Raw genomic sequence first — 26024 nt, forward strand, 5'->3', positions numbered from 1 at the left:
GGGGGTATTCCCAAGGGCCCTTCTACATCTTCAACAAGAGTCTTCTTGCTGACTTTCTAATTTTTGTTTCAATGTATACACTTTAAATTTTAGTTTATAATATATATGTTAATTATTACTTCTATAAATAGAAGAAAAAAATTTGGAAATTGAATTGAAATTGAATTGAAAATTGAATTGAAATTGAATTGAAAATTGAATTGGAATTAATAAATTAAATTGAAATTGAATTGAAAATTGAATTGGAATTGAAAATTGAATTGGAATTGAAAATTAAAATGAAATTGAATTGAAAATTGAATTGAAATTGAAATTGAATTGAAAATTAAATTGAATTGAAATTGTATTGAAAATTTAATTGAATAATCGGTGGGTGCGTACGAACATATGAACAAACGTGGAACATTTTTATGCTACTGATATTTTGAGATTTTTATATGCTGGAATATTAATTATTGATATTTCGAGATCTTGTTAATGTTCGTTTGTTCAAAATCATAAATCTCCCAAGGTTATTCTCAAATTTTGACAAAACGTTTCATTCGAATAAGCGCGTATATTTATATACCTGTGACAATACAAAATTTTTAAAAACGCGTTTTTATTTTATTTTAACGCAATGGCAGCGCCATCTGTTTAACGTAACAGCAACCTCCGCAATACTAAACATTCCTCATGGCGGACAGCGTACTACTTGACAGCTGATGTCACTTAAGCTTTTCAAATGTTTTCGATTGCATTGCTGTTTTAAAGATTATTAACATTTTCACTGCTTCAAAAGCATTGTTAAATGAAACGCTTTCTTTTCCATTCAACCAAACCAAGACACAGCAACGCGTGGCCGAATACAGCTGGTATAAAATAATATTCCAACAGACCAAAATCAGACATATAGTGTATAATTTTAAAAAAATATATCAATTGATAAAAAAAACGTGATGTATATTTAAAATTTTGTTTTAAAAATAACCATTACGTCCAGATGTCGGATGTAGGTAGCTGCCAAGTGCCGGCTTGGTGTCGTATCGCGTATTGTGTCACCGCTGCACTTGTGGTTTGGTCACCTCTTCCTTATCTGACAGAACGCCAAACCGTTCCAACTCACCAATTAAAAAATCGCCTCTTCCACATTCATGCTTCACCTCATACGCACCCGCCGTTTATTCCGACTTCTGACATGACAAATAATTGAAAATTTGTGTGATGCCAAGTTTTCGTCGGTTTTCCTCTGCTTCTATTTATTTCCAACTAAATTCGCCTCATATTATTGTTTTACGGTTGTTTCCCTTATCAACCATTGCGTCCAAAACATCTCAACATACCTTTATTATTTTGATTACTGTTGAAATATCGAAATTCCAATATTCCGGCATTTAAAAATCTCGTCATATCAATATCCCAACATGAATATCGCTAATTATTAATATTCCAGCATATAAAAATATCAATATATCAATATTCCGACATGTAAAAATCAATATCCCGACATTAATGTTGTGAATTATCATTATTCCAGCATATAAAAATCTCATTATATCAATTTTCCAACATATTAAAATCACGTAATATCAATATCGCGAATTATTTATATTCCAACATATAAAAACCTCAATACATAATAATTCCGACAAATTATTATAAAATCACGAAATATCAATACATATTCCGACATTAATATCGCGCATTATTAATATTCCAGCATATAAAAATCTCAATTTATCGACATTCCAACAAATTAAAATCTCGTAATATAAATATCGCGAATTAATGTCCGCCTCCGTAGTGTAATGGTCAGCACGCTCGGCTACCGTTCTGGAGGTCCCGGGTTCGATTCCCAAGGGGGGTAAAATAAATATAAGTGATTTTTTCACTGTCATATTTATTCAATATTACCCTGGACTGGTACCTGAAGCGGAGGGCTGATCACCTTTCCTTCATGTGTAAACGATCAAGATAAGCGTTTATATGACGCAGTGCCCTATGCACCATTGGGTGCGGATAAGGGTTTTATTATTATATTATTACTGAAAACATTTTCTTTTCTTTTACAAGCTTATTAGGTACATTTCAAGTCGGGATTTCCGGTGGTCGGTCGATTTCGATGTGTCTGATTTTTTTGAATTACCTAACGTCCAAGTGACTCTGAAATCTAGCTACGGCTTATGCAACACCGTTTATCATGTCCCTACTCAGGCTTCAACTTTAAAAGTTTCATAGCCTATGCCTACTTGTGAGTGGATTTACTCTTTATGTTTAAAGTTACTATAATTTCATGTAATTCATGAGTGAAAATTCTAGGCAAAAAAAACACTTATGTGTCTGATTTCGAATGGAACCGCGTTTTAACCTCTAAGCTGCTCGATTTCGAGTGTCAAACTTTCCGTCCCGTGCTGGATTATTTTACATTACAATATTTTTGACATAAAAAAAAAAAAACATATTTTTGTCTATTTTTTATGGTGAAACTTTCGGATATCCATCATAGATGTTCACAGTACACAATGCACTTTAATTAATATGTTTTTATGGTGTATTTACACAAAAATATTAACATTTACGGACTCGCGGCCTAAAGTATGGCGGCTGTATAGAAGACGCGGCTGTCGTATCTGCGGAGCACGAGCCGACCGGAAGTATTCACGATAAAGTTGACACTAAATTAAAATAATTTTGATATTTTATGACAGTAAATCAAAGAGAACTAATTCATCCATGCCTCGAACCAAATTTAAGTGCAAAAAATTATCCATAGGTGTTGATATAAGTACGTAAAGTTGAAAAACGACTATGCATGCGATCCGCCGTCAACGGTACTTCTATAAAGAACGACAATAGATGCGATCCGCAGCTTACAGGTTAACGCAAAACCGTCGAAACAAACCGCCGGATGCAGATGTATAAAAACATACGAAAATCTATAAAAACACCGCGTTTATTTTCGCGAAATAGAAATATCAGCCGATGACCGAATCGCCTTTGCAAACATATTCAAGGTGATTTATCGCGTATTTAAAATGTGGCCGGATCGATGAAGCAATCTCCCGTGTGACTCACTCCCGTATAACACGTTATGGATATTATAATTATCGCTCGTGGGACAATGGGCACGAATAATGCGCTAAAATCTAACTTGGCCATTCCTAATTACCGTGGACGGTCTGACCTTATTTTATATTTGTATATATATATATATATATATATATATATATATATATATATATATATATATATATATATATATATATATATATATATATATATGTGAAGAAGAAAATAGTCTGTGTATTATATATACCGCTCACTCCTTTCAACAATGTCATATATATAAAAAAAAATATTTTTCAGGAGATCGTTTTTAAAGTTTAAAAATATAATAAAATGTATTAAAAATAAATATCAAGCCACTTATGATCTTTTTATTGTGCAACAGATCTTTTTAGGTAAAACCTGAATGTTTTTTTCTCCTTTTGAAAAATATTTAGTAGGTATATTTAAAGAAATGATTAAACAATACCTTTTCTTTAAAATGCAAAAAAAACACTTTCTGCCCTGTAGCGGGTAAATATTATGTTAAAAATATGCCGCTTTTGCTGGGATATAGTACATTTTCTGGGCATTCCGAAAAGATGCACAATTGAAAATTTACGATGACGTTGTTGAAAGGAGTAAGTGATATATATTTATATATATATATATATATATATATATATATATATATATATATATATATATATATATATATATATATATATATATATATATATATATATATATATATATATTTGTCTGTAAAATGTCCAATTTGGAGTGAAAACCCCGTCTTTCATCAGTAGGATATCTACTGTATGTAAGAATCAGAACCGCCTTAAAAAAAACTAAAGACAATTCGAATTTGTATACATTTACGAGAACACGATTTAAAAAAAACGCGACCGATTCCCTTTCCATACAAATTGCAACTAAATAATAATGTTTTTCTAAGTAAATTCCCATAAAACCAGTGTGGTAATCTAATTCGGACATAACTATGTCATTATCTATTAATAAATTCAAACACCGCACGTTCAAAACACCGTATGCAAGAAATTCGCAAAATTCGATATTAAAATATCGCTCACTCCTTTCAAGAACGTCATAAATCAAAATACTTGATTTTTCAGGAGAACGCCTTTATAATATAATAATAAAACCCTTATCCGCACCGCAATGGTGCATAGGGCACGGCATCCTATAAACACAGTGTTATCTTGATCGTTAAAGCATGAAGGAAAGGTGATCAGCCCTCCGCTTCAGGTACCAGTCCAGGGTAATATTGAATAAATATTTGAGTGAAAAAATCACTTATATTTATTTGACCCCCCTTGGGAATCGAGCCCGGGACCTCCAGAACGGTAGCGTGCTGACCATTACACTACGGAGGCGGACGTCTTTAATGTTTAAAAATATAATACAATTTATTAAAAATACATATCAAGTCACTTATTAAACTTTTTACTGTGCAACAGATCTTTTTAGGTAAAATCTGAAGGTTTTTTCTCCATTTGAAAAATATTAAGTTTATTTTTAAAAAATCATGAAACAATACCTTTTATTCAAAATGCCAAAATAACACTTTCTGCCTTGTAGCGGGTAAATATTAAGTTAAAAATATGCCTCTTTTGCTGGGATATAGTATATTTTTTGGGCATTCCGAAAACATGCACAACTGAAAATTGACGATTTTTTATTTATAACGTTCTTGAAACGAGTGAGCGATATGTGATAAAAAAATTGGGGTGAAAGAAATGATGTCACAGAGCGGTTTTTTAGTACGAATATTCTTTAGGCTGTCCAAACTTAAAATACAGTAAGGGACATTTTTTACAGTACATTTTTTTAACTTTTGGACTAAGTAGAACCTACTTAGTCCAAAAATGCAAAAAAAAACGTACTACAAAAAATGTCCCTTACTGTGTTTTGTGTTTGGACAGCCGACCTACGTCACTCATTTGCATATTTTTTTCGTATCGTACAATTTTTTTCCGTATTCTCACATAATATCTTTAAAATTTGCCCGATAAGTGATAATTGTAAGAAGAAAAAAACATTCAATGCGCAAATGTTGTATCACTTCGTCCTTCCAAAGAAAGGACACTTTCCATTCCTCGCCATAACACATCATTCTTCAGTGATTCCTTCTCTGTCCAAGCGGCCAGACTATGGAATGAATTACCTCTCCGCGTTAACAAATGCACCTTCTCTAATAACTTGTAAGAAACGTCTGAGACATTACTATCTATCATTAGAATCCTAACTGTCCATCAAACCTCCTCCCTCTACCTCCTTCCCTAAACTCCCTTTTTCCTTTGCCTTCCTTATTATCATCAATTTGTAATTTACGTTTTTTTATGTTAAAGTACTATCTACCCTCTGATTGCAAACAGCTATATGGTATCAAACGTTTTGACCAATATCACTAGTCTGTTTTTGGTTGGCTGGAATATATTGGTTTTTAGCAATAAGGCCTTCCACTGTACTTGTTTTATTTTCTGTACATGAAGTTTAAATAAATTATTAATAAATAAATGGACACACTCAAAATGTTGTAAATAAATTATCTGGTCAAATTATAAGCTTAATAATAAAAATGAAAATGGTATTTCTGGCGTTTCTCATGTGTGTGATTATAATCCAGGATTCGGATCTCACATACTAATATAAGAGTTTCTGCTTAGTAAAAAGCTTCTTTTTATCTCACCAATAGATGTCTCTAGTGAAGTTCTAGTGATTCATGAACAAGGTTTCTAAATTGGTTCATATATATAGAACTTCCAAGAATTTGAGTAGTGTGGTTGTCAATAATGGGTAGAATTGGTGAATGTTACACGTGTGTAAAGTGATCACTTAAACCAGCCTATGACGGTCGTCAGCCCCGTAAATGCCCAGACTTCCATATTCTTCTTCATCTTTGATGATATATCAAAAAAAAAATATGTAAATAAATGTACTATGGAGGAGTACCTATAAGCTGAAAGTACTATTTATTACATTTATGGAGATTTTAAATTATTATTTATTACAAGCAATGTGTACTATTTACACGTCACCGGTAAAAATACCGGGTTAAATCATAATAAAATAGGGTATTATCACTCGGGAGGAATATCTAATTTAACATACTCAGCCTATAAAGGATTGTGCAAGACACGTTTTGTGTTTATAACAGCCGATATAATCAATATTTTCATTCATCATTTTCTTTTGCAAAATTCGCCTTCATATAAAAACGTTGTTTTCGTATGTTGGTAACGAATTACGTCACAGAAACGAATCCACACTACTACTATTACAGCTCTATGAAGCAGATACACAAAGGGATACGCCCCATAATACACCCGATTAGCGAGTGTTTTTGCCTAGAATTTTCACTCATGAATTACATGAAATTATTTTTTTTTATGATTTTTTTTAAACCCTTATCCACACCCCAATGGTGCATAGGGCACTGCGTAACACAAACGCAGTGTTATCTTGATCGTTAACCATGAAGGAAAGGTGATCAGCCCTCCGCTTCAGGTATATATACATGAAATTATAGTAACTTTAAACATAAATAGTAAATCCATTCACAAGTAGGCATAGGCTATGAAACTTATAAAGTTGAAGCCTGAGTAGGGACAGGATAAACTGTGTTGCATAAGCCGTAGCTAGATTTCAGAGTCACTTGGACGTTAGGTAATTAAAAAAAATACACCCGATGACGCTAAATTTGATGACGTATAGCGGTGTCCGTCTTTCGTTTTATTAAAATATCTTAAGTTTAAACATATCTTCATATCTCTCTTACTTCTTTACAGATTTCGATAAGAATGTTACCGATAGTCTTGTGATTTTTCAAATTAATTTATCAGCCAATAATAACACATAATGAGAATGATCCATTTAAAAACATGTATCCCTAGAACGTCCGCTCCGATAACACTGTCCTTATCTAAACGTTATAAGGGGGTATACTATATCTCATATATTTTTTTAAATATATTTTTTTAAAAACGTAATAAAATAACAACAACAAAAATAAAAATCTCACCGTTTTTCCCCTCCAACTATCTTTCCTTTTCACCCTTGGCATTTTAAATCACGTTTATTTGATTTTTTTCACAGAATCACCAATTTTTAATATAAGACAATCACCAACACCATTAAAAATAAATATATTTCATCATTTTAAAAATCACTCAGAAGTTTAGTACACCATTTAAAAAGAATGTCACTTTTGTAGGCTATGTAGTCACTTTATTATTACTTTTGTAACTGGTTTAAAATAAGAATCACTACATCATTAAACCATTTAAAATACGAATCACTACATCAATAAACCATTTAAAATACGAATTATTACTTTTGTAACCGATTTAAAATACGAATTATTACATCGATAAACAATTTAAAATACGAATTATTACTTTTGTAGCCGATTTAAAATACGAATGGCCGATTTAAAACACTTTTTGCCAATTTAAAATACGAACTATTACCTTTGTAGCCGATTAAAAATACGAATGATTACATTTGTAACCGATTTAAAATATGAATTATTACCTTTTTAGCCGATTTAAAATACGCATTATTACCTTGTAGCCGATTTAAAACATGAATTATTACATTTGTAGCCGATTTAAAATACCAATGATTACTTTTGCAGCCGATTAAAAATACGAATTATTACTTTTGTAGCTGATTTAAAATATGAATTATTACTTTTGTAGCCGATTTAAAATATGAATTATTACTTTTGAAGCTGATTAAAAATATAAATTATTACCTTTGTAGCCGATTTAAAATACGAATGATTACTTTTGTAACCGATTTAAAATGCGAATTATCACTTTTGTGGCTGATTTAAAATAAAAATATATTATAAGAACGAAATTGTTATATGTCAAAAGTAGAAAAGTAAATTAAATTAATTAAATTGTAATATTCACAACATTTTGAGTGTGTCCAAATACTTGTTCATAAATGTGGGTTTTCTCCGTTAAGGAGTTATCTTTAGATTTTTTGACATCTCAACAAAGATGAAGAAGACTGTGGAAGTCTATTTTTTTTCTTCAATTAACAAGAACAGAGGGTCACCGACTCCCAGATGTACCAGGAGATCGTGAAGAAAGAATGTAGAAGAAAAGTAATAAAATTATCACATAATATCATGTCCGCCTCCGTAGTGTAATGGTCAGCACGCTCAGCTACCGTTCTGGAGGTCCCGGGTTCGATTCCCAGGGGGGGGTCTAATAAATATAAGTGATTTTTTCACTTTAATATTTATTCAATACTACCCTGGACTGGTACCTGAAGCGGAGGGCTGATCACCTTTTCTTTGTGTGTTAACGATCAAGATAACACTGCTTTTATATGATGCAGTGCCCTATGCGCCGTTGGGGTTCGAAAAAAATCAGTATCATGTTTAAAACGACCCACAAACACAACTTTTCAACAACTTCACGGGACGGTATAAACTGAAACACTGATAAAGGTACCGTATGAAGTTTGCTGAAGATAAAAACAAATTCCATACGTTTTCTTATCACGCTTATCTAGGTGTACAAAGCCGTACTAAGCGCATAAATGGTACCGTAGAACGGGGCTACTTGAACTTTGATGTATTACTTGAGCCCAGTACAAAAAAAAAATTAGATCTGTATTTGGTCTACAATAATGAACATATCGACACGGTTCATTGTTTCCCTGACAGGCGACACTTATTGTAACGATACTTCGATCGATACCATGATCTAATTTTTTTTTTTGCACTGGGCTCAAGTAACACATCAAAGTTCAAGTAGCCCCGTTCTACGGTAACTAACATTTTCATCAGGTTGATATATCGCTCACTCCTTTCAAGAACGTCATAAATCAAAAAACTTGATTTTTCATGAGAACGTTATTAAAGTTTAAAAATATAGTACAATGTATTAAAAATAAATATCCAGCAACTTTTTACTGTGCAACACATCTTTTTAGGTAAAACCTGAAGGTTTTTTCTCCATTTGAAAAATACTAAGTATTTTTAATAAAATAATTCAATATACCTTTTCTTCAAAATGCAAAAACAACACTTTCTGCCCTGTAGCGGGTAGGTACATATTAAGTTCAAAATATGCCGCTTTTGCTGGGATATAGTACATTTTTTGGGCATTCCGAAAACATGCACAACTGAAATTTAACAATTTTTGATTTATGACGTTCTTGAAAGGAGTGAGCGATATAATTTAAAAATTTTTTAGATGGGATTTGCATTTATTATTTACCTTGCTTATCATGTACAAGGATTATAGATCATGTAATGGATTTTTGTTTCTTCCAGCTAATTAAATATGTTTTTACAACATTTTGAGTGAGTCTAAATACTTGTTCACAAATCGCTCACTATTTTCAAGAATGTCATAAATCAAAAATCGTCAATTTTCAGTTGTGCATGTTTTCGGAATGCCCAGAAAATGTACTATATCCTAGCAAAAGACGCATATTTTTAGCTTAATATTTACCCGCTACAGGCAGAAAATGTTGTTTTTGCATTTTGAAGAAAAGGGTATTGTTTAATTATTTTTTTTAAATATATTAAATATTTTTCAAATGGAGAAAAAACCTTCAGGTTTTAAGTAAAAAGATCTGTTGCATAGTAAAAAGTTTAATAAGTGGCTTGATATTTATTTTCAAAACATTGTGTTATATTTTTAAACTTTAAAAACGTTCTCCTGAAAAATCAAGTTTTTTCATTTATGACGTTCTTGAAAGGAGTGAGCGAAATATGGATTATCTCCAATTACAGTATTTTTTATATTATTTTTATTTATTTAAAAAAATTAAAAAAATAACAACATGAAAAAAACTCCTGAAATTGGAGATAATCCAGATTTGTGAACAAGTATTTGGACACACTCAAAATGTTGTAAATAAATTATCTGGTAAAATTATAAGCTAAAATGATAAAAATGAAAATGATTTTTTCTGTCGTTTCTCATGTGTGTGATTATAATCCAGGATTCGGATCTCACATACTAAGAAAAGAGTTTCTGCTCAATAAAAAGCTTCTTTTTATCTCACCAATAGATGTCTATAGTGAAGTTCTAGTGATTCAAGAACAAGGTTTCTAAATTGGTTCATATATATAGAACTTCCAAGAATTTGAGTAGTGTGGTTGTCAATAATGGGTAGAATTGGTGAATGTTACACGTGTGTAAATTGATCACTTAAACCAGCCTATGACGGTAGTCAGCCCCGTAAATACCCAGACTTCCATATTCTTCTTAATCTTTAATGAGATGAAAAAAAATAATATGACAGATAGTATTGTTTGCATGCTGTAGTAGTGATTGTCCTGACGAAGAGACGGGTACGTCTCCAAACCAGTAGACATAAAAATCTCGGTGAGTGGTTATATACTAATACCGTAGTCATACAGGAGAAAGTGACCAAGTGCATTTTTTTACAAAAACGTGATCATTGACTATTTGATATCTTACTAGCTTAATATTGCCCTGAAAAACATCCCAAAGGATTTTAAACTTGGAAGTATAATATATTGACTTGTTGTAAATGACGAACTGCTTTGATGTTTATTTTCTTGCCAAACAAAAGTGACTTAAATGGCCCTCCTGAACATTTTACGTTTTGTTAGTTGGTCACTTTCTCCTGTACGACTATGATATTACTAACATTTTTGTAATTTTTTTTTTAAATAATTTAAACTTACCAGTGTGGATTTGACCTTCTCATGACGAGACATTCTGGCTGATGACATTTTGAATTATCTGTGATGCAGTCTAGAAAAAAAAAAAAGAACTATTATTAGTTTCCAAGTGTCTTGACCAGAGGTTAAGTAAAATCCACCCGTAGAGAGAATCCGTAGTTTTAAATATTTGCATCTAAACTCATACTGTGATTTTTAATTTATTTATTTCATACATACTTACATTTTATTTTACTATATGTAGTACGGCTCTTTAGGCATGGCCTGTGTTGACCCGAAATACTTATTTATTTATTTATTTATTGAACGGCTAAAGCCTTTAACATAATACATATACACAGTATCTAATATAGAAATAGAGTAATGAATACACTAATAGAGAAACAAAAAGTCTCAAACATAAAATAATAACAAAATAACATATAGTAAGCACTGGTCAATACACGTCTCCTTCACACACTACCAGCGAGCAGCGAGAGAGAGTGAAACACAACGTTTACATCTTCAACTTTACAACTTCTCCTTTAAGGGTCCCCCCTTCAATTTATCCTCAGAAAGGAGCCAAAAACCTTCTCCTTTAAGGGTCCCCCCTTCAATTTATCCTCAGAAAGGAGCCAAAAACCTTCTCCTCTAAGGGTCCCCCCTTCAATTTATCCTCAGAAAGGAGCCAAAAACCTTCTCCTTTAAGGGTCCCCCCTTCAATTTATCCTCAGAAAGGAGCCAAAAACCTTCTCCTCTAAGGGTCCCCCCTTCAATTTATCCTCAGAAAGGAGCCAAAAACCTTCTCCTCTAAGGGTCCCCCCTTCAATTTATCCTCAGAAAGGAGCCAAAAACCTTCTCCTCTAAGGGTCCCCCCTTCAATTTATCCTCAGAAAGGAGCCAATAACCTTCTCTTTTAAGAGTCCCTCATAAACAGAGTAGCTGGTAAATACACGTCTCCTTCACACACTACCAGCGAGCAGCGAGAGAGAGTGAAACACAACGTTTACATTTACCCATTATAACATGGAGAAGAAATGCTGAGAAAGTACAGACTTCAAGGTGGATAACAATATATTAAATAAATCTATACTTTCAAAAGCATTGGCCAACATGTGAAGTCGCGGAATGGGAGAGATAATGGCATAGTTTGCATTATGTACAAATACTGCGAATACAGATTTTTGCCTAGTACCTCTTTGATGCACGCTAAACTTTATTTGATTTAGGAGATCAGGGCTGTCCAAAAAATTGTTAAGAATTTTATATAACAGGACCCTTCTATCACTAAGATTTATTAATTTTAGCCGCTTCATTGTGCAACAATGGGTATGTTTAGTTTAAAATTAATGTATTTAAGGAAGTTGTGCTGTACTCTCTCTACGCTGTCGGCGTGTATAGCATAATGAGGAGATATGTTTGAAAGTTGAAAAATCTAAAAAATCTATTAATTCATAATATTTTTTGTAACTTAATCAAATGAAAAAATCATCAGGAGGCACAAAGTTTTACTGTAAATAAAACAAGTGGAAAATTTCACTTATTTTACATACCTATATTAATTTTCAACATTCATATAAATTTATAGAAGGGTGTATGTCTTCCGTAACAAGAATACCACTCAAATTAATAGTACAGACCAAAATATAGTATTTTCAATTCAATAACAGGCATCTGACACCATTCTTTTTATCAAAGATAAAAACAAAACCACAGCCCACATAACACAAACATACTACAAGATAAACACAAATACGGCTAAAATTATACTGCGCTTTATTTGCGAATGCTTTTCGGATGAATCTCAAATAATCCTAAACAAATATGCGAGAAACATTCCTTTGAAAACGTCAAACTGTCAAAAAAACACTTCATAACCTAAAATACAAAATGTTTTGCGCGATTTATGTGATATTTCCAAGTCTAAATTAATAAGTAAACAGTTAATAAGTAAGTCTATATTGCGCTTACCATTAATTATCGTAAGATTTTATATCGCAGACTCTATTTATTATAACATTGAAAAAAACATTATACCGAACGGAAACCTTAACGTCTTTATATTTTTTATTTTGTGATGATGTCATATGTCATTTTTGTTTTTAAAGTTGGTCAAACTGAATGAGTCGTTCGCGAACGATCTGCTTTATTGAAGCGGGTCGTTCGTTCGTTCAGTACAAAAAAACTGATCGTTAACTGGAATCTGGAATCGCTTCTCTCGGCAGCACCTAGTTTGTGAGGTGAAATGAGAGCCTAGAGCAGTGAAAAGCAGTAAAGCAGTTTTAACCCTTCCTTCCCGGTGTTGTGTCCTTGTACACATTGCTTCTAATAAGCATAATATCTCTTTAAATATACTAAATACAAGGCTAAGATTTTAGGTATTCCTCCATAACATATTTACGCATTGATTTAAAAAATGATATTAATAATAATCAAAAATTATAGGGTACATCGGAGGTATTTTGTGAATTTAGGAAACAAATTCGCGTATAAACAGAGCGTGAAGAGTGTGCGGAAACCGCGATACTATATACGCATTTCACTATTGCTCACACTTGCACTGTGCAATTGTGAGCTCAAAGCTCAATGTTCTCTGGCTAGCGGCAGTAGTTCTTGGGCTTCCGATAAGAGTGGACCTATGCTTGTTCCGTGAGCGTTGCCAGATGGTTTTTTAATGTTTTGAGCAAATAAATCTAAATTATTATAATTTTTGACGTCATTTATAATGAATTAAGAGTATTAGCTATGAATGTCCCTATTTTTACCATTTAAAATAGCTAATTTTTTATTGTGTAGTGACTACCGAACACCGGGACGCGCGTTTGAACCCCCGGGTTTGGCGGAGGTCAAAACACACACCCGACTCATTGTACGATATTATGAAAAATGATACGACGTAAGATGTATTCATTTATGAATAGATCTAGTACATTATTTGAAAGGAATACACTTGGGTCTCTTTTTATGCGATGGATACGTTCCACGGAGAGTCGCATAAAAAAAAGACTTGAACTACATACAAAACTGGGGCATAGGTTCCATTATTTTAAAAAACCGTATAACTTCAAATTAATATGATAGAATGTACCAAAAAGTGCGTAAAAAAGTTTATAAAAACATCATGAAAATAAAAACAGAAGAGCTATTTCCTTTATTAAATATCCACTAATGGGAAATAGTTTTTGAGATACATCTTCAATCCAAATTACAATTGCCTCTTCTGTTTTTTCCAATAAAGTATCTCTCGAATACGATGTAAGATTTAAGCTTAACTTTGTGCCAGTGACACAATTACACTTTAACGGTTGTGACCTGCACTAGTCTTAATTTTAGATGTTTTTATGCGTATTCGTATAAAAAAGACTTGAACTGCATACGAAAATAAGGGATAGGTTCCATTACATTTAAAAAACGCATAACTTCAAAATCACATAAAAAAGATTCGCATAAAAAAAGACCCAAGTGTATATCAATCTAGTAATAAAAATCATACAAGAGCTCAAATGCTAAAACAATGCACATACTCCACATAGTACATTTTTTTTACTGCGATGGGACTAATAGTGTCGCGGTCTCTTGAGTCTGAGTTTCTGGGTTCGAACCCACTCACTCTACCACAATTTGATACCTATTTCTAATAATGAGTAGCTTAGGCTCACAGAAATAGTATGAAATTGAAGTATTTTTGTAAATAATAAAAACACAAATATTTCTTTCTTTATTTTTATTTTTATACTGTCAATAAGTCCGTGACTCTCAGGTCTAACAATGGCTTATGCAACACGCTCATGTTGGCCCTACTTGTGAACGAATGTGAAGATTAAATGGACAGACAGATTAAACGGTCTAACGGATTAAATGGTTTGAAAATGCCATGACTAGGCGAAACATTTGTCACAAAATTTATTTCAATGTGATTTTTTTTTAACCGTATTTCGTCCGCCTCCGTAGTGTAATAATCAGCACGCTCGGCTACCGTTCTGGAGGTCCCGGGTTCGATTCCCAAGGGGGTAAAATAAATATAGGTGATTTTTTTTCACTGTAATATTTATTCAATATTACCCTGGACTGGTACCTGAAGCGGTGGGCTGATCACCTTTCCTTCATGTGTAAACGATCAAGATAACACTGCGTTTATATGACGCAGTGCCCTATGCACCATTGGGTGCAGATAAGGGAACAACAGAATTTAACTTAGTACTTGTAGACTCATAAAATCTGTGTTTGATTTAACATTTGATCCATAAATTAAAATAGAGTTCTACAAATTAAACGCCAAATCAATAAATACACAATAATTTCATTGCTAAAACCCAACACAGCCCATTTTTTATTTCTTCCATTCTTGTGATACTTCCTGGCTATATCCCAACTTATCGTCTTTGTAGACTGCTGAAGTCAGCTCTCCTCGTCCTCAGGTTGTAGGTCCTTCTATCACGGACAAAGTCATAAGGCCATGCCTTCGAACCATGTTCTCTCTCTATACAGCATCCATGAATTTTTTGGTCTTCCTCTAGATATCTTTTGAGAAAGATCCATTGCTATTTTGCCTGGTTTACGGCATGCTCGGGTTCTCTGCGTCCTATGTGCCCATACCATCTCAATTGTCTTTTTTATTTTAATGATACTAAGCATACTAAAAAGGAATAATTATGGATACTGCAAGGGTGCAGATTGGTGAAATAAAACACAAAGAAAAAGCAAAACATCTTTTTTTACAATTGGACTAATAGCAGGTTTTACAACCATCAGTGTTGCAAGAACAATTAAAAAAAAAATTAAATAGGGCATTATCACTCGGTAAAAATATCTAATTTAACATACTCAACCTATAAAGGATTGTGTAAGACTTGTTTTCATTCATTATTTTCTTTTGCAAAATCCGCCTTCGTAAAAACGTTGTTATTGTTAGTTGGTAACGAATGACGTCACAAAAATGAATCCACACTACTACTATTTCATCTCTACGAAGCAGATACACAAAGGGATACGCCCCATAATACACCCGATTATCGAGTGTTTTTGCCTAGAATTTTCACTCATGAATTACATGAAATTATAGTAACTTTAAACATATAGTGTAAATCCACTCATGAGTAGGCATAGGCTATGAAACTTATAAAGTTGAAGCTTGAGTAGGGACATGATAAACTGTGTTGCGTAGGGATACGCCCCATAACACGCGCAATCATGTAAAATTTGATGACGTATAGTCCGTCGTCCACATTGTCCGTTTTTCACTTGATTAAAATATCTAAAGTTTAAACCTTCGTATCTCCCTTACTTCTCTACAGATTTCAATAAGAATGCTACCGATAGTCTTGTGATTTTACATATTAATTTATTAGCCAATAACAACACATCATGAGAATGATCCATTGGACTAATAGCAGGTTTTACAACCATCAGTGTTTCCAGAAGAACCACCCCTCTAGAACATTGTTCCACAGCGTGTGTGCCTTGACACACTGGTGTACCGTGGTGGTTGGTTGGTATACTGCGGAAAAAACGTCTAGTTTTGTGAGAAAAACACAATTGCTCCAAATTTTGATTGCCTATGCTCAGTTAAGTAAGCTCACATTTTGCATTTAACATAATATGTTAGCATTTCTTCTTTATATTATAATGGACAAATTTAAACATTGTGTTTCACTCTCTCTCGCTGCTCGCTGATAGTGTGTGAAAGAGACGTATATTTACCAGTGCTTACTATTTGTTATTTTATTATTATTTTATGTGTAAGACTTTTTGTTTCTCTATTAGTGTATTTTTATATTAGATACTTAATATATCGCTCACTCCTTTCAAGAACGTCATAAATTAAAAATCGTCAATTTTCAGTTGAGCATGTTTTCGGAATGCCCAGTAAATGCACTATATCCCAGCAAATACGGCATATTTTTTACTTAATATTTACCCGCTACAGGGCAGAAAATGTTGTTTTTGCATTTTGAAGAAAAGGTATTTTTTAATTATTGTTTTAAATATACTAAATATTTTTGAAATGGAGAAAAAACCTTCAGGTTTTACCTAAAAAGATCTGTTGCAAAGTTCAGTAAGTGGCTTGATATTTATTTTTAATACATTGTATTATATTTTTAAACTTTGAAAACGTTCTACTGAAAAATCAAGTTTTTTTATTTATGACGTTCTTGAAAGGAGTGAGCGATATGTATTATGTTAAAGGCATTAGCCATTCAATGAGTAAATAAATAAATAATATGGTAAATTACTATTTATCATTAGAATCCTAACTGTCCATCAAACCGCCTCCCTTAGTTTTTCCCTCTACCTCCTTCCCTAAACTCCCTTTTTCCTTTGCCCTCCTTATTATCATCTTTTGTAATTCATGTTATTTTAAATGTTAATTTGTATTTTTTTATCTACCCTCTGATTGCAAACACCTATACATGGTGTCAAACGACTTGATAAATATCACTAGTCTGTTTTCGGTTGGTTGGAAGACATTGCTTTTTAGCATCATTGCTAAAAAGCAATGTCTTCCAACCAATGTACTTATTTATTTTCTGTTCATAAATTTTAAATAAAGAAATAAAAATATCCAGAAGATTTAAGAATTTGAGTAGTGTGGTTGTCAATCATGGGTATAGCCAAGCTGTATCGGATTTCGGTAACCAAAGGGTCAGTTAGAGGCAGCTTTACTGAGCAGATTTAAATAAATTAATGTGCACCTCTGAAATTTCTTAATTTGGTAGGTGCACCTTGATTAGAAAAAGTTTGCGGAATACTGGTCTGGAAAATGTGAGGGAGATTCATAGCTGACTTCTGTCAGCCACATCAAATTGTATAAATATGACCAAGTACGTGATTATAGCAGCCACTATGGCACATAAACTTCTCATGTCTACCGTATACAGTCCTCCGGCCGTGAACTCTAACTTTCGATGAAGCAGTTGCAGAGAAAACATCTCCACCTGCAGTAGAAAGAAAAATAATTATCATATTTTGAAAACCCCAGTCTGTAAAAGTACACAAATTCTTATGTGCAAAGGCAAATAGCCTACTACTACTACAACTACTACCATCATGCCGTTTCTCCTCCAGGGGTAGGTAGAAAGGATGGCCACACTCTTCTGTCATGACAAACACTCCTCACCTTCTTCACATCCATACATCCTAGATGTCATACATGAAAAAATTCTGAAAAATTTAAATCCCATCACTGGGTACAGTGGGCACTGGTTGTGTTTCTATATGGAACGCGAGTGATCCAGGGTAGGAACTACTTTTCTGTATAGAATGCACGCCTCAGCATATATCAACATCATTATCATATATTATCGACACCATTTGTGGCATTTCACTATTAATCTCGTATTTATCAAGAGTGTCTATGTATTGTTTGTAAAAATATTATTCAATACTCACATAATCACTGACTTCATAATTGTTTTGCGAGACATTTATCTCATGAATAAGGATGCAAGTTCTTTTTGCCTGAAAATTTTAACATAATTCAAACCAACCTAAAATAAAATAAAACCTGAGATGGTATAATCAGTCTATCTGCCTCCTTGGCTTTTAAAAGGTCCCCTGATGACACCTGGTCAGTGTCAGTACACGACAGATTCTTTAGTTTTTAAGATATGTTGCGCGTGGCACTGGGATACCCTGGAACGACTGGTTGTGATCATTAGCCTGGAGGGGAAGAGAGGGGGAGGATGATCCCCCACACGATGGACCGATCAAGTTAAGGCAGCAGCAGACACCTCGGTGGTTGGAGCGCTACGTGCAGTCAAGGGATAACTGGAGAATAGTCATTGATAGATTTATATTATCCACTGACACTTCGTGATGGAATTGCATTTTTAATTTATTATTAGATTAAAACCAATATTTTTAGCTTTTCCACTTTTTTATTTATTTTAGAGCTGTCTCTCTCTCACCAGTCTGATGATGTCGGTAACGACGAAACCCGGTCGCTGGTCAAATAAAAAAGTGGAAAAGCTAAAAATATTGGTTTTAATCTAATAATAAAAAAAAAATAGTCATTGATTCGACAAGGGTCTATTAATTTTTTTCAATATTATAACATTTAAATTGAACATTAAAATATTAAATGTTATTAATATATATATTGCACTGTTGTAAAATTCCTTTTATATATTGGTCAACATTTTGATAGATGTACCATAGAATCGTGTCATGTAGTACTGCTATCAGTACATATCTTTCTCCTATTGAATATATTAAACTATACATAAAAAATTACATATTGTTTGCGGGTGGTTTTTTCATCAGCCCTGACCCTAATTATATTGTGGCAGTCTGCCGCTCGACCCTCAGTATACTAATCACAAGTAGCCGCAACACCCAATTCCCATCTGTACAATGTTTGCAGGCGTCTCTCGCGCTCTACCTAAAGTAAGCAAATAGAACGCTCGCAAGGGTCTCCCGCTCTCTACCAACAGTATGGAAAAGGACCCTAATTATACTCTGGCAGTCTGCCGCCCGACCCTCAGTGTACTAATCACAAGTAGTCGCAACACCCAATTACCATCTGTACAATGTTTGCAGGCGTCTCTCGTGCTCTACCTAAAGTAAGCGAATAGAACGCTCGCAAGCGTCTCCCGCTCTCTACCAACAGTATGGAAAAGGACCCTAATTATACTCTGGCAGTCTGCCGCCCGACCCTCAGTATACTAATCACAAGTAGTCGCAACACCCAATTACCATCTGTACAATGTTTGCAGGCGTCTCTCGTGCTCTACCTAAAGTAAGCGAATAGAACGCTCGCAAGCGTCTCCCGCTCTCTACCAACAGTATGGAAAAGGACCCTAATTATACTCTGGCAGTCTGCCGCCCGACCCTCAGTATACTAATCACAAGTAGCCGCAACACCCAATTCCCATCTGTATAATGTTTGCAGGCGTCTCTCGCGCTCTACCTAAAGTAAACAAATACAACGCTTGCAAGCGTCTCCCGCCCTCTACCGACATTATGGAAAAGATGCTTTTAATAATTTCTTGCAAACAATGTGTTAAAAACTTTCTTGTCTAAATAGTAATGTTATAATGTTTTAAATTCCGTTTTAAAATAAGGCTAAACTCTTTTTGTGAATGTGATCAGACGTCATCACAAGATCCCTCATTTAGCGTGGGTATGTCCAATTTAAAAAAATAAAGTTAAATTGGAAACAGAATGTGCAAAAGAAGGTTTGCAGTTGAAAAAAATTGATGAGGCAATAGGGCATAAAGATCTATCAGATTTAGTGGTGTCTTATTTAGAAAATATGACAAGACAAATTAATGAACTATGTGACAATTCTTGATTGATATAAGGGTGGTGACTGACCGGAGCCATTTCATAATAACGTAACACGTTACGATACGAGCATTCGCATAGTCAGTACAGTGAGCCGAGTGCTCCATCCATAGTTTCGGATGCTCGCCGCGAGCGATGTTACGACGTTACGTTACAACCAAATGCTCCGGTCAGTCACCACCCTAAGATATTGAATCTTCTGCATTGTATTGTATTGTTTTTAGGGATCAACCTTATTCATTTATAATTTACTTTACACATTCACTTTCATTTATAAGATATATAAACTGACTATGCTATAAATCCTTGTCCATAATAGGCAAGTACAATTTTCTTAGACAACCTTAATAATATATATATATTTTTTAATGTAATTATTATCTCTATTCACCCCATATGAAGACCAATAAAGGATCCATAATAGACTAAAAGATGGCATACCAAATCTTACCTCTTCCGCTGTTTTCGAGCTAACATATGACGTGGTTATTATCGTCGAAAAAAACCAAGATCCCCACACGCCCGCTTTGTAGAACTTCTCACCGAAAATATAAATTTCCTCATCATATGTCAGAATCACATAGAATATGTATAGATGAACGACAGCTACCACGGATGCCAACCCGGCAATCAGCAATAACTGCTTGTTATACATCGAATTCAACTTTTCACTCCAAAGGCACAATTTGTCATGCATCCCACAAATTTCAGTGATGACATTGCATTTAGTTTTAGTAACAGATGCGACGGTTTTAATTTTGTTTTTTGTGATTTTTATATCAGCTTCATCATTGCTTGTCACCCAAATATTAAAATCAACAGCTAGCTTCATCTTCTGCGGGTCAGATAAGCTTTTTATGCATCTATTGAGAGCCAAGAATCTGGAAAAAATGTAATTCTCATTATATTTTCAGTATGTCCAAATTTTCTTTGATGTATTATGGATTTTTTCCATTTAGGAGTAGAGGTTTTTGAAATGGAGACCTTGGGAGAATAAAAGAGACAACATAGCCGCTGTGGGGGGTAGAAACCGGCTGCAAACAGCAACCGACCGACCGGCTGACTACCGTCATAGGCTGGTTTAAGTGATCTTCTGATCAATAAAAACCTTCTCTTCATCTCACCAATAGATGTTTCCAGTGAATTTCTAGTGATTCAAAAACAGTGTTTTGAAATTGGTTTATATACCATATATATGGAAGTTACAAGAATTTGAGTAGTGTGGTTGTCAATAATGGGTAGAATTGGTGAATGTTACACGTGTGTTAAGTGATCACTTAAACCAGCCTATGACGGTCATTAGCTCCGTAAATGCCCAGACATCCATATTCTTCTTCATCTTTGATGAGATGTCAAAAAGTAATATGAAAAATAAAAATAGCACAGAAATATCGCTCACTCCTTTCAACAACGTCATATATCAAAAAATGTCAATTTTCAGTTGCGCATGTTTTCGGAATGCCCAGAAAATGTACTATATCCTAGCAAAAGTGGTATATTTTTAACTTAATATTTACCCGCTACAGGGCAGAAAGTGTTGTTTTTGCATTTTGTAAAAAAGGAATTGTTTAATTATTTTTTTAAATGTAATAAATATTTTTCAAATGGAGAAAAAAACCTTTGTGTTTTACCTATAAAGATCTGTTGCACAGGAAAAAGTTAATAAGTTGCTTGATATTTATTTTTAATACATTTTATTATATTTTCAAACTTTAAAATTTCAAGTTTTTTCATATATGACGTTGTTGAAAGGAGTGAGCGATATGTACTCACCTTTCATACATTATACTTAAGAAACTGTTGAACTGTAATGCCGTTGCTAAAGAAACATTGAAGACAATTATGCAAGCCATCCAATACGCTATACTGCATTTCCCACTTAGATAATAAATCAATGTATCGTACATGGTGCAGAGAATCATCAGAGTATAAACTATCACCATAATCGCTAAATTCCATCGAAAAGCTTTTATGTAGTCTAACATCACCCCGTGGGACCTCAAATCTTCATCGAACGAAGACAATTCATCCATTATATCGCAAGTCTTCCTCCGATTCATAAGCGAAAGTGCCACACACATAAAACTCAGAAAGATCCCGCTTATTCTTCGAAACACATCTGAATACACGGCTATTGTGGTCTCTACTCCCGCCGTAGTAACTTCTCTTATGTGATGATATACCGGAATCAAACACAGCAACAAGACGGTAAAGACGAACAGGTTGTAGCTTGTAGACAGTCGTGTAGGTTTCCATCTTGTGGTATTTTTCTCCACAAATGTAGAATACGGCGCCAGTCCAAAAAAGCTAGTTACGTTATAAACTGGAGAAAAAGACCAATGAATTGACTCCATTTTAGTCGATTTATATTGATTCGATTTATTTGAATACTTTCAATAGCAATGCTGTCAACTGACTGAATATTCGAGTAGTGTTTGCTTAATAAATTGACATAACAAAATTGATTATGTGACACAAAACATTTCGTAATTACTGTAATACATATTTATTTATTTTTCACCATACACATGATTACAATAATACATTTTTTGTTATTAACAAAAATTGTATACATTTATTTGAATCACAATTTTAAACATATTTAAAACAATTTTTGCAGTGACCCACCAAGCCACCTTGTGCGTCTTGTCAGTGGAGTTCTTTTTTAATACATTTTTTATTGATTTTAACGATTTTAATATACACACAAAAAAGAGAGAAAAATTAAGAATATAAACATTTTACAATTTTCATAAAATTAACTCTTGATCATTCACCCATTCCTTTATTTTGCCTTTGTTCTATATTTTATTTTGACCTCTAATATCCGTCGGCAACAAGTTAAAAATGTTTGTGTAAATACTATTTCTGTGAGCCTAAGCGGCTCATTATAAGAAATAGGTATCAAATTGTGGTAGAGTGGGTTCAAACCGAGAAACTCTGACTCAAGAGTCCACGACACTAACCACGGGACCACAACCCGACACATTTCAAAGAAAAACTTTTTCAACACACAGGGTGTTTTTTAAGTAAAAAATTCAGTCACATCAAATGTAACCTGGGTTTTAAGTAATTGAATACTGGGTCTTCTATTTTATTAATAATAATTTTTAGGATCCACGAATGAAAAACGTTTTTGTAAAAACCACTAAAAAATTCAAATAAAGGTCGCCCAGTTTTCATGAAGCAATTGATAAATAATGCATATTTTATAAAGTTTTCACATCGTTCAGTTGAATCCCCTTAATTAACCTTCCCTTCCCAGTGATATGTATTCACTACAACTCTACTTTAAAAATGAAAATATCAATATAAAATAAAATAGATACGGGCTCACAATTTTTGTATTCTTCTGCAATATAATTATGTATAACATGAAAGTATTATAATATAAAGTTTTTCATTTGCAGCGATGGAAATAAATAATTTGTGAAAAAATCGGTGATAAAATCACCATACACAAACGTTTCTTAGTATGCGCGCGCGTGCCGTGCTTTGTGTGTACGCCCATTGTCATAGCGTGTTTACTGCGCCAATAGTGCGTAGATCGTCTTACGCGGCAGTCGTGTCGCTACGCCAGCTATTGCGCTACTTACGATTGTTTTTTCTCGTTTTCGGATACTTACCAGAGCTAACATTACAAAATTGATACATTTTATCTTCAACTATGGTCAATAGAAGCAACATTTAGGAGTATTCATATTTTCCCCTGTTTTTACATCACATATCGCTCACTCCTTTCAACAACGTCATAAATCAAAAAACTTGATTTTTTCAGGAGAACGTTTTTAAAGTTTAAAAATATTATACAATTTATAAAAAATAAATATCAAGCCACTTATTGAAATTTTTACTGTGCAACAGATCTTTTTAGGTAAAACCTGAAGGTTTTTTCTCCATTTGAAAAATATTTAATATATATCAAAAAATAATTAAACGATAACTTTTCTTCAAAATGAAAAAAACAACACTTTTTGCCATGTAGCAGGTAAATATTAAGTTAAAAACATGCCTCTTTTGCTGGGATATACTAAATTTTATGGGCGTTCTGAAAACATGTACAATTGAAAATTGTCAATTTTTGATTTATGACGTTCTTGAAAGGAGTGAGCGATATGGAGTACAAAATACATCACTGTTGCACGCGGAAGTTTTTAGCAACAGAAGGGAAAAGGTATAAACGAATACAAATACATAGATAGTACTTACCTTATACGCATAGTTCTCAGAATACACATAAACTGCAGAGCTGTCGAAAAATATACGACGAAAAGGAAAACGCAAGCCATCCAATACGGTATAGAGCTCTTTCCGCTAAGAACGTACAGAAAGAAGTCGATAATCGCAGAGATCGATATCAGCGTATAAACGACTGACGCGATGACGACATTTCTCCAGAAAGCTTCTCTGTGATCGACAGTCACTCCGTGCGAGCTCAGTTCATCGTCGAAAGAAGATATTTCATCCATCAACGAACAAGTTTTCCGCCGGTTCACGAGTGAGAGTAACACAGAAACATAACACAGAATCGTCCCAGTCATTCTACGAAAGATGTCAGAGTAAGTCGCGATTTTATTTTCCTTTCCCAGCGCTATGACGACGACGACATGCTGATATATTGGAATCAGACACAGCAGCAGAGATAAGAATACAAAAATGGCGTAAAACATTGAATTTCGTGTAGGAATCCATTTTGTTTTGTTATTTTCCACAGATAGATAATAAGGCGCCAAGCCGAACAGCCTGGTTGTATAATAAATTGGAGAAAACGACCAATGAATCGACTCCATTTTAAGACTTAACACTAACGGAAGGTTTGGTTAAGCTGTTTCAGAATAAACTGGATAAAATCGATTCATACAGCTGTAACACAAATTGATTGTATCAAAGTGTATATAAAATAACTTCCATTAAGTAATTGTTTCTTTTATGAGTCAATTACTTAACGTCCGGGCGGCTAAAGGTTAAGTTATATAATAACATAACCTAACCTTTAGCCGTCCAGTGGTCTTTCAAAAGAGAGTGGATTTGCGTCATTCAATAACCACCGATCCCATACAGGAGCGGTGATTGTGATGCATTTCGCTATTGGATTACACTGATTTGTGACAAGAGTATTAACCCGTAAGCTGCGGATCGCATGCATAGTCGTTTTTCAACTTTACGTACTTATATCAACACCTATGGATAATTTTTTGCACTTAAATTTGGTTCGAGGCATGGATGAATTATTTATTCTCTTTGATTTATTGTCATAAAATATCAAAATTATTTTAATTTAGTGTCAACTTTATCGTGAATACTTCCGGTCGGCTCGTGCTCCGCAGATACGACAGCCGCGTCTTGTATACAGCCGCCATACTTTAGGCCGCGAGTCCGTAAATGTTAATATTTTTGTGTAAATACACCATAAAAACATAATAAGTAAAGTGCATTGTGTACTGTGAACATCTATGATGGATATCCGAAAGTTTCACTGCAAAAAAAAGGCAAAAATATGTTTTTTTTCTCAAAAATATTGTAATGTAAAATAATCCAGCACGGGACGGAAAGTTTGACACTCGAAATCGAGCAGCTTAGAGGCTAATGTACGATGCAACAGTTTCCCATGCTTTCAGCAATTCTCTCACTGATGGATGATGATATTAGTATGTGCCCATCGTGTGTTCATCGTTGAACAACAAACTAGACAAAAATATCGAAATCGTTTAGTACACAACCATGATACACAATTTACACACAATGAAGGCTTGATAGTCCCAAGAATTAACAATAAATATGGGAGTCCAACACTGCAATATATCGTTACAAATATTTTTAATTTGTTGCCGACGGAGGTTAGAGGTCAAAATAAAACATGGAACAAAGGCAAAATAAAGGAATGGGTAAATGATCAAGAGTTAATTCTATGAAAATTGTAAAATGTTTATATTCTAAATTTTTCTCTCTTTTTTGTGTGTATATTAGGTTAAAATCGTTAAAAACAGTAAAAAAATGTATTAAAAAATAACTCCGCCGATAAGACACAAGG

The 26024-nt window shown here is 33.6% G+C and overlaps 1 protein-coding gene across 1 annotated transcript in view; it reads right to left on the reverse strand.

The window, feature by feature from the left end:
• dia (diaphanous related formin 1) overlaps positions 1-12790 on the reverse strand; it is a 54167-nt gene extending 41377 nt beyond the window's left edge. The window contains exons 1-2 of the mRNA XM_088258664.1: positions 12680-12790; positions 10733-10802 (exon numbers count right to left, since the gene is read on the reverse strand). Coding sequence (XP_088114790.1) covers positions 10733-10780 — 48 coding nt within the window. The 5' untranslated portion in view covers positions 10781-10802; positions 12680-12790. The remainder of the gene's footprint in view (positions 1-10732; positions 10803-12679) is intronic.
• Between the last annotated feature and the right edge of the window lie 13234 nt (positions 12791-26024).

The sequence above is a fragment of the Brachycentrus maculatus genome, unplaced genomic scaffold, assembly GCF_059751285.1.
Source record: "Brachycentrus maculatus isolate JH-2025_06_01 unplaced genomic scaffold, ASM5975128v1 h1tg000101l, whole genome shotgun sequence".
Lineage (NCBI taxonomy): Eukaryota > Metazoa > Arthropoda > Insecta > Trichoptera > Brachycentridae > Brachycentrus > Brachycentrus maculatus.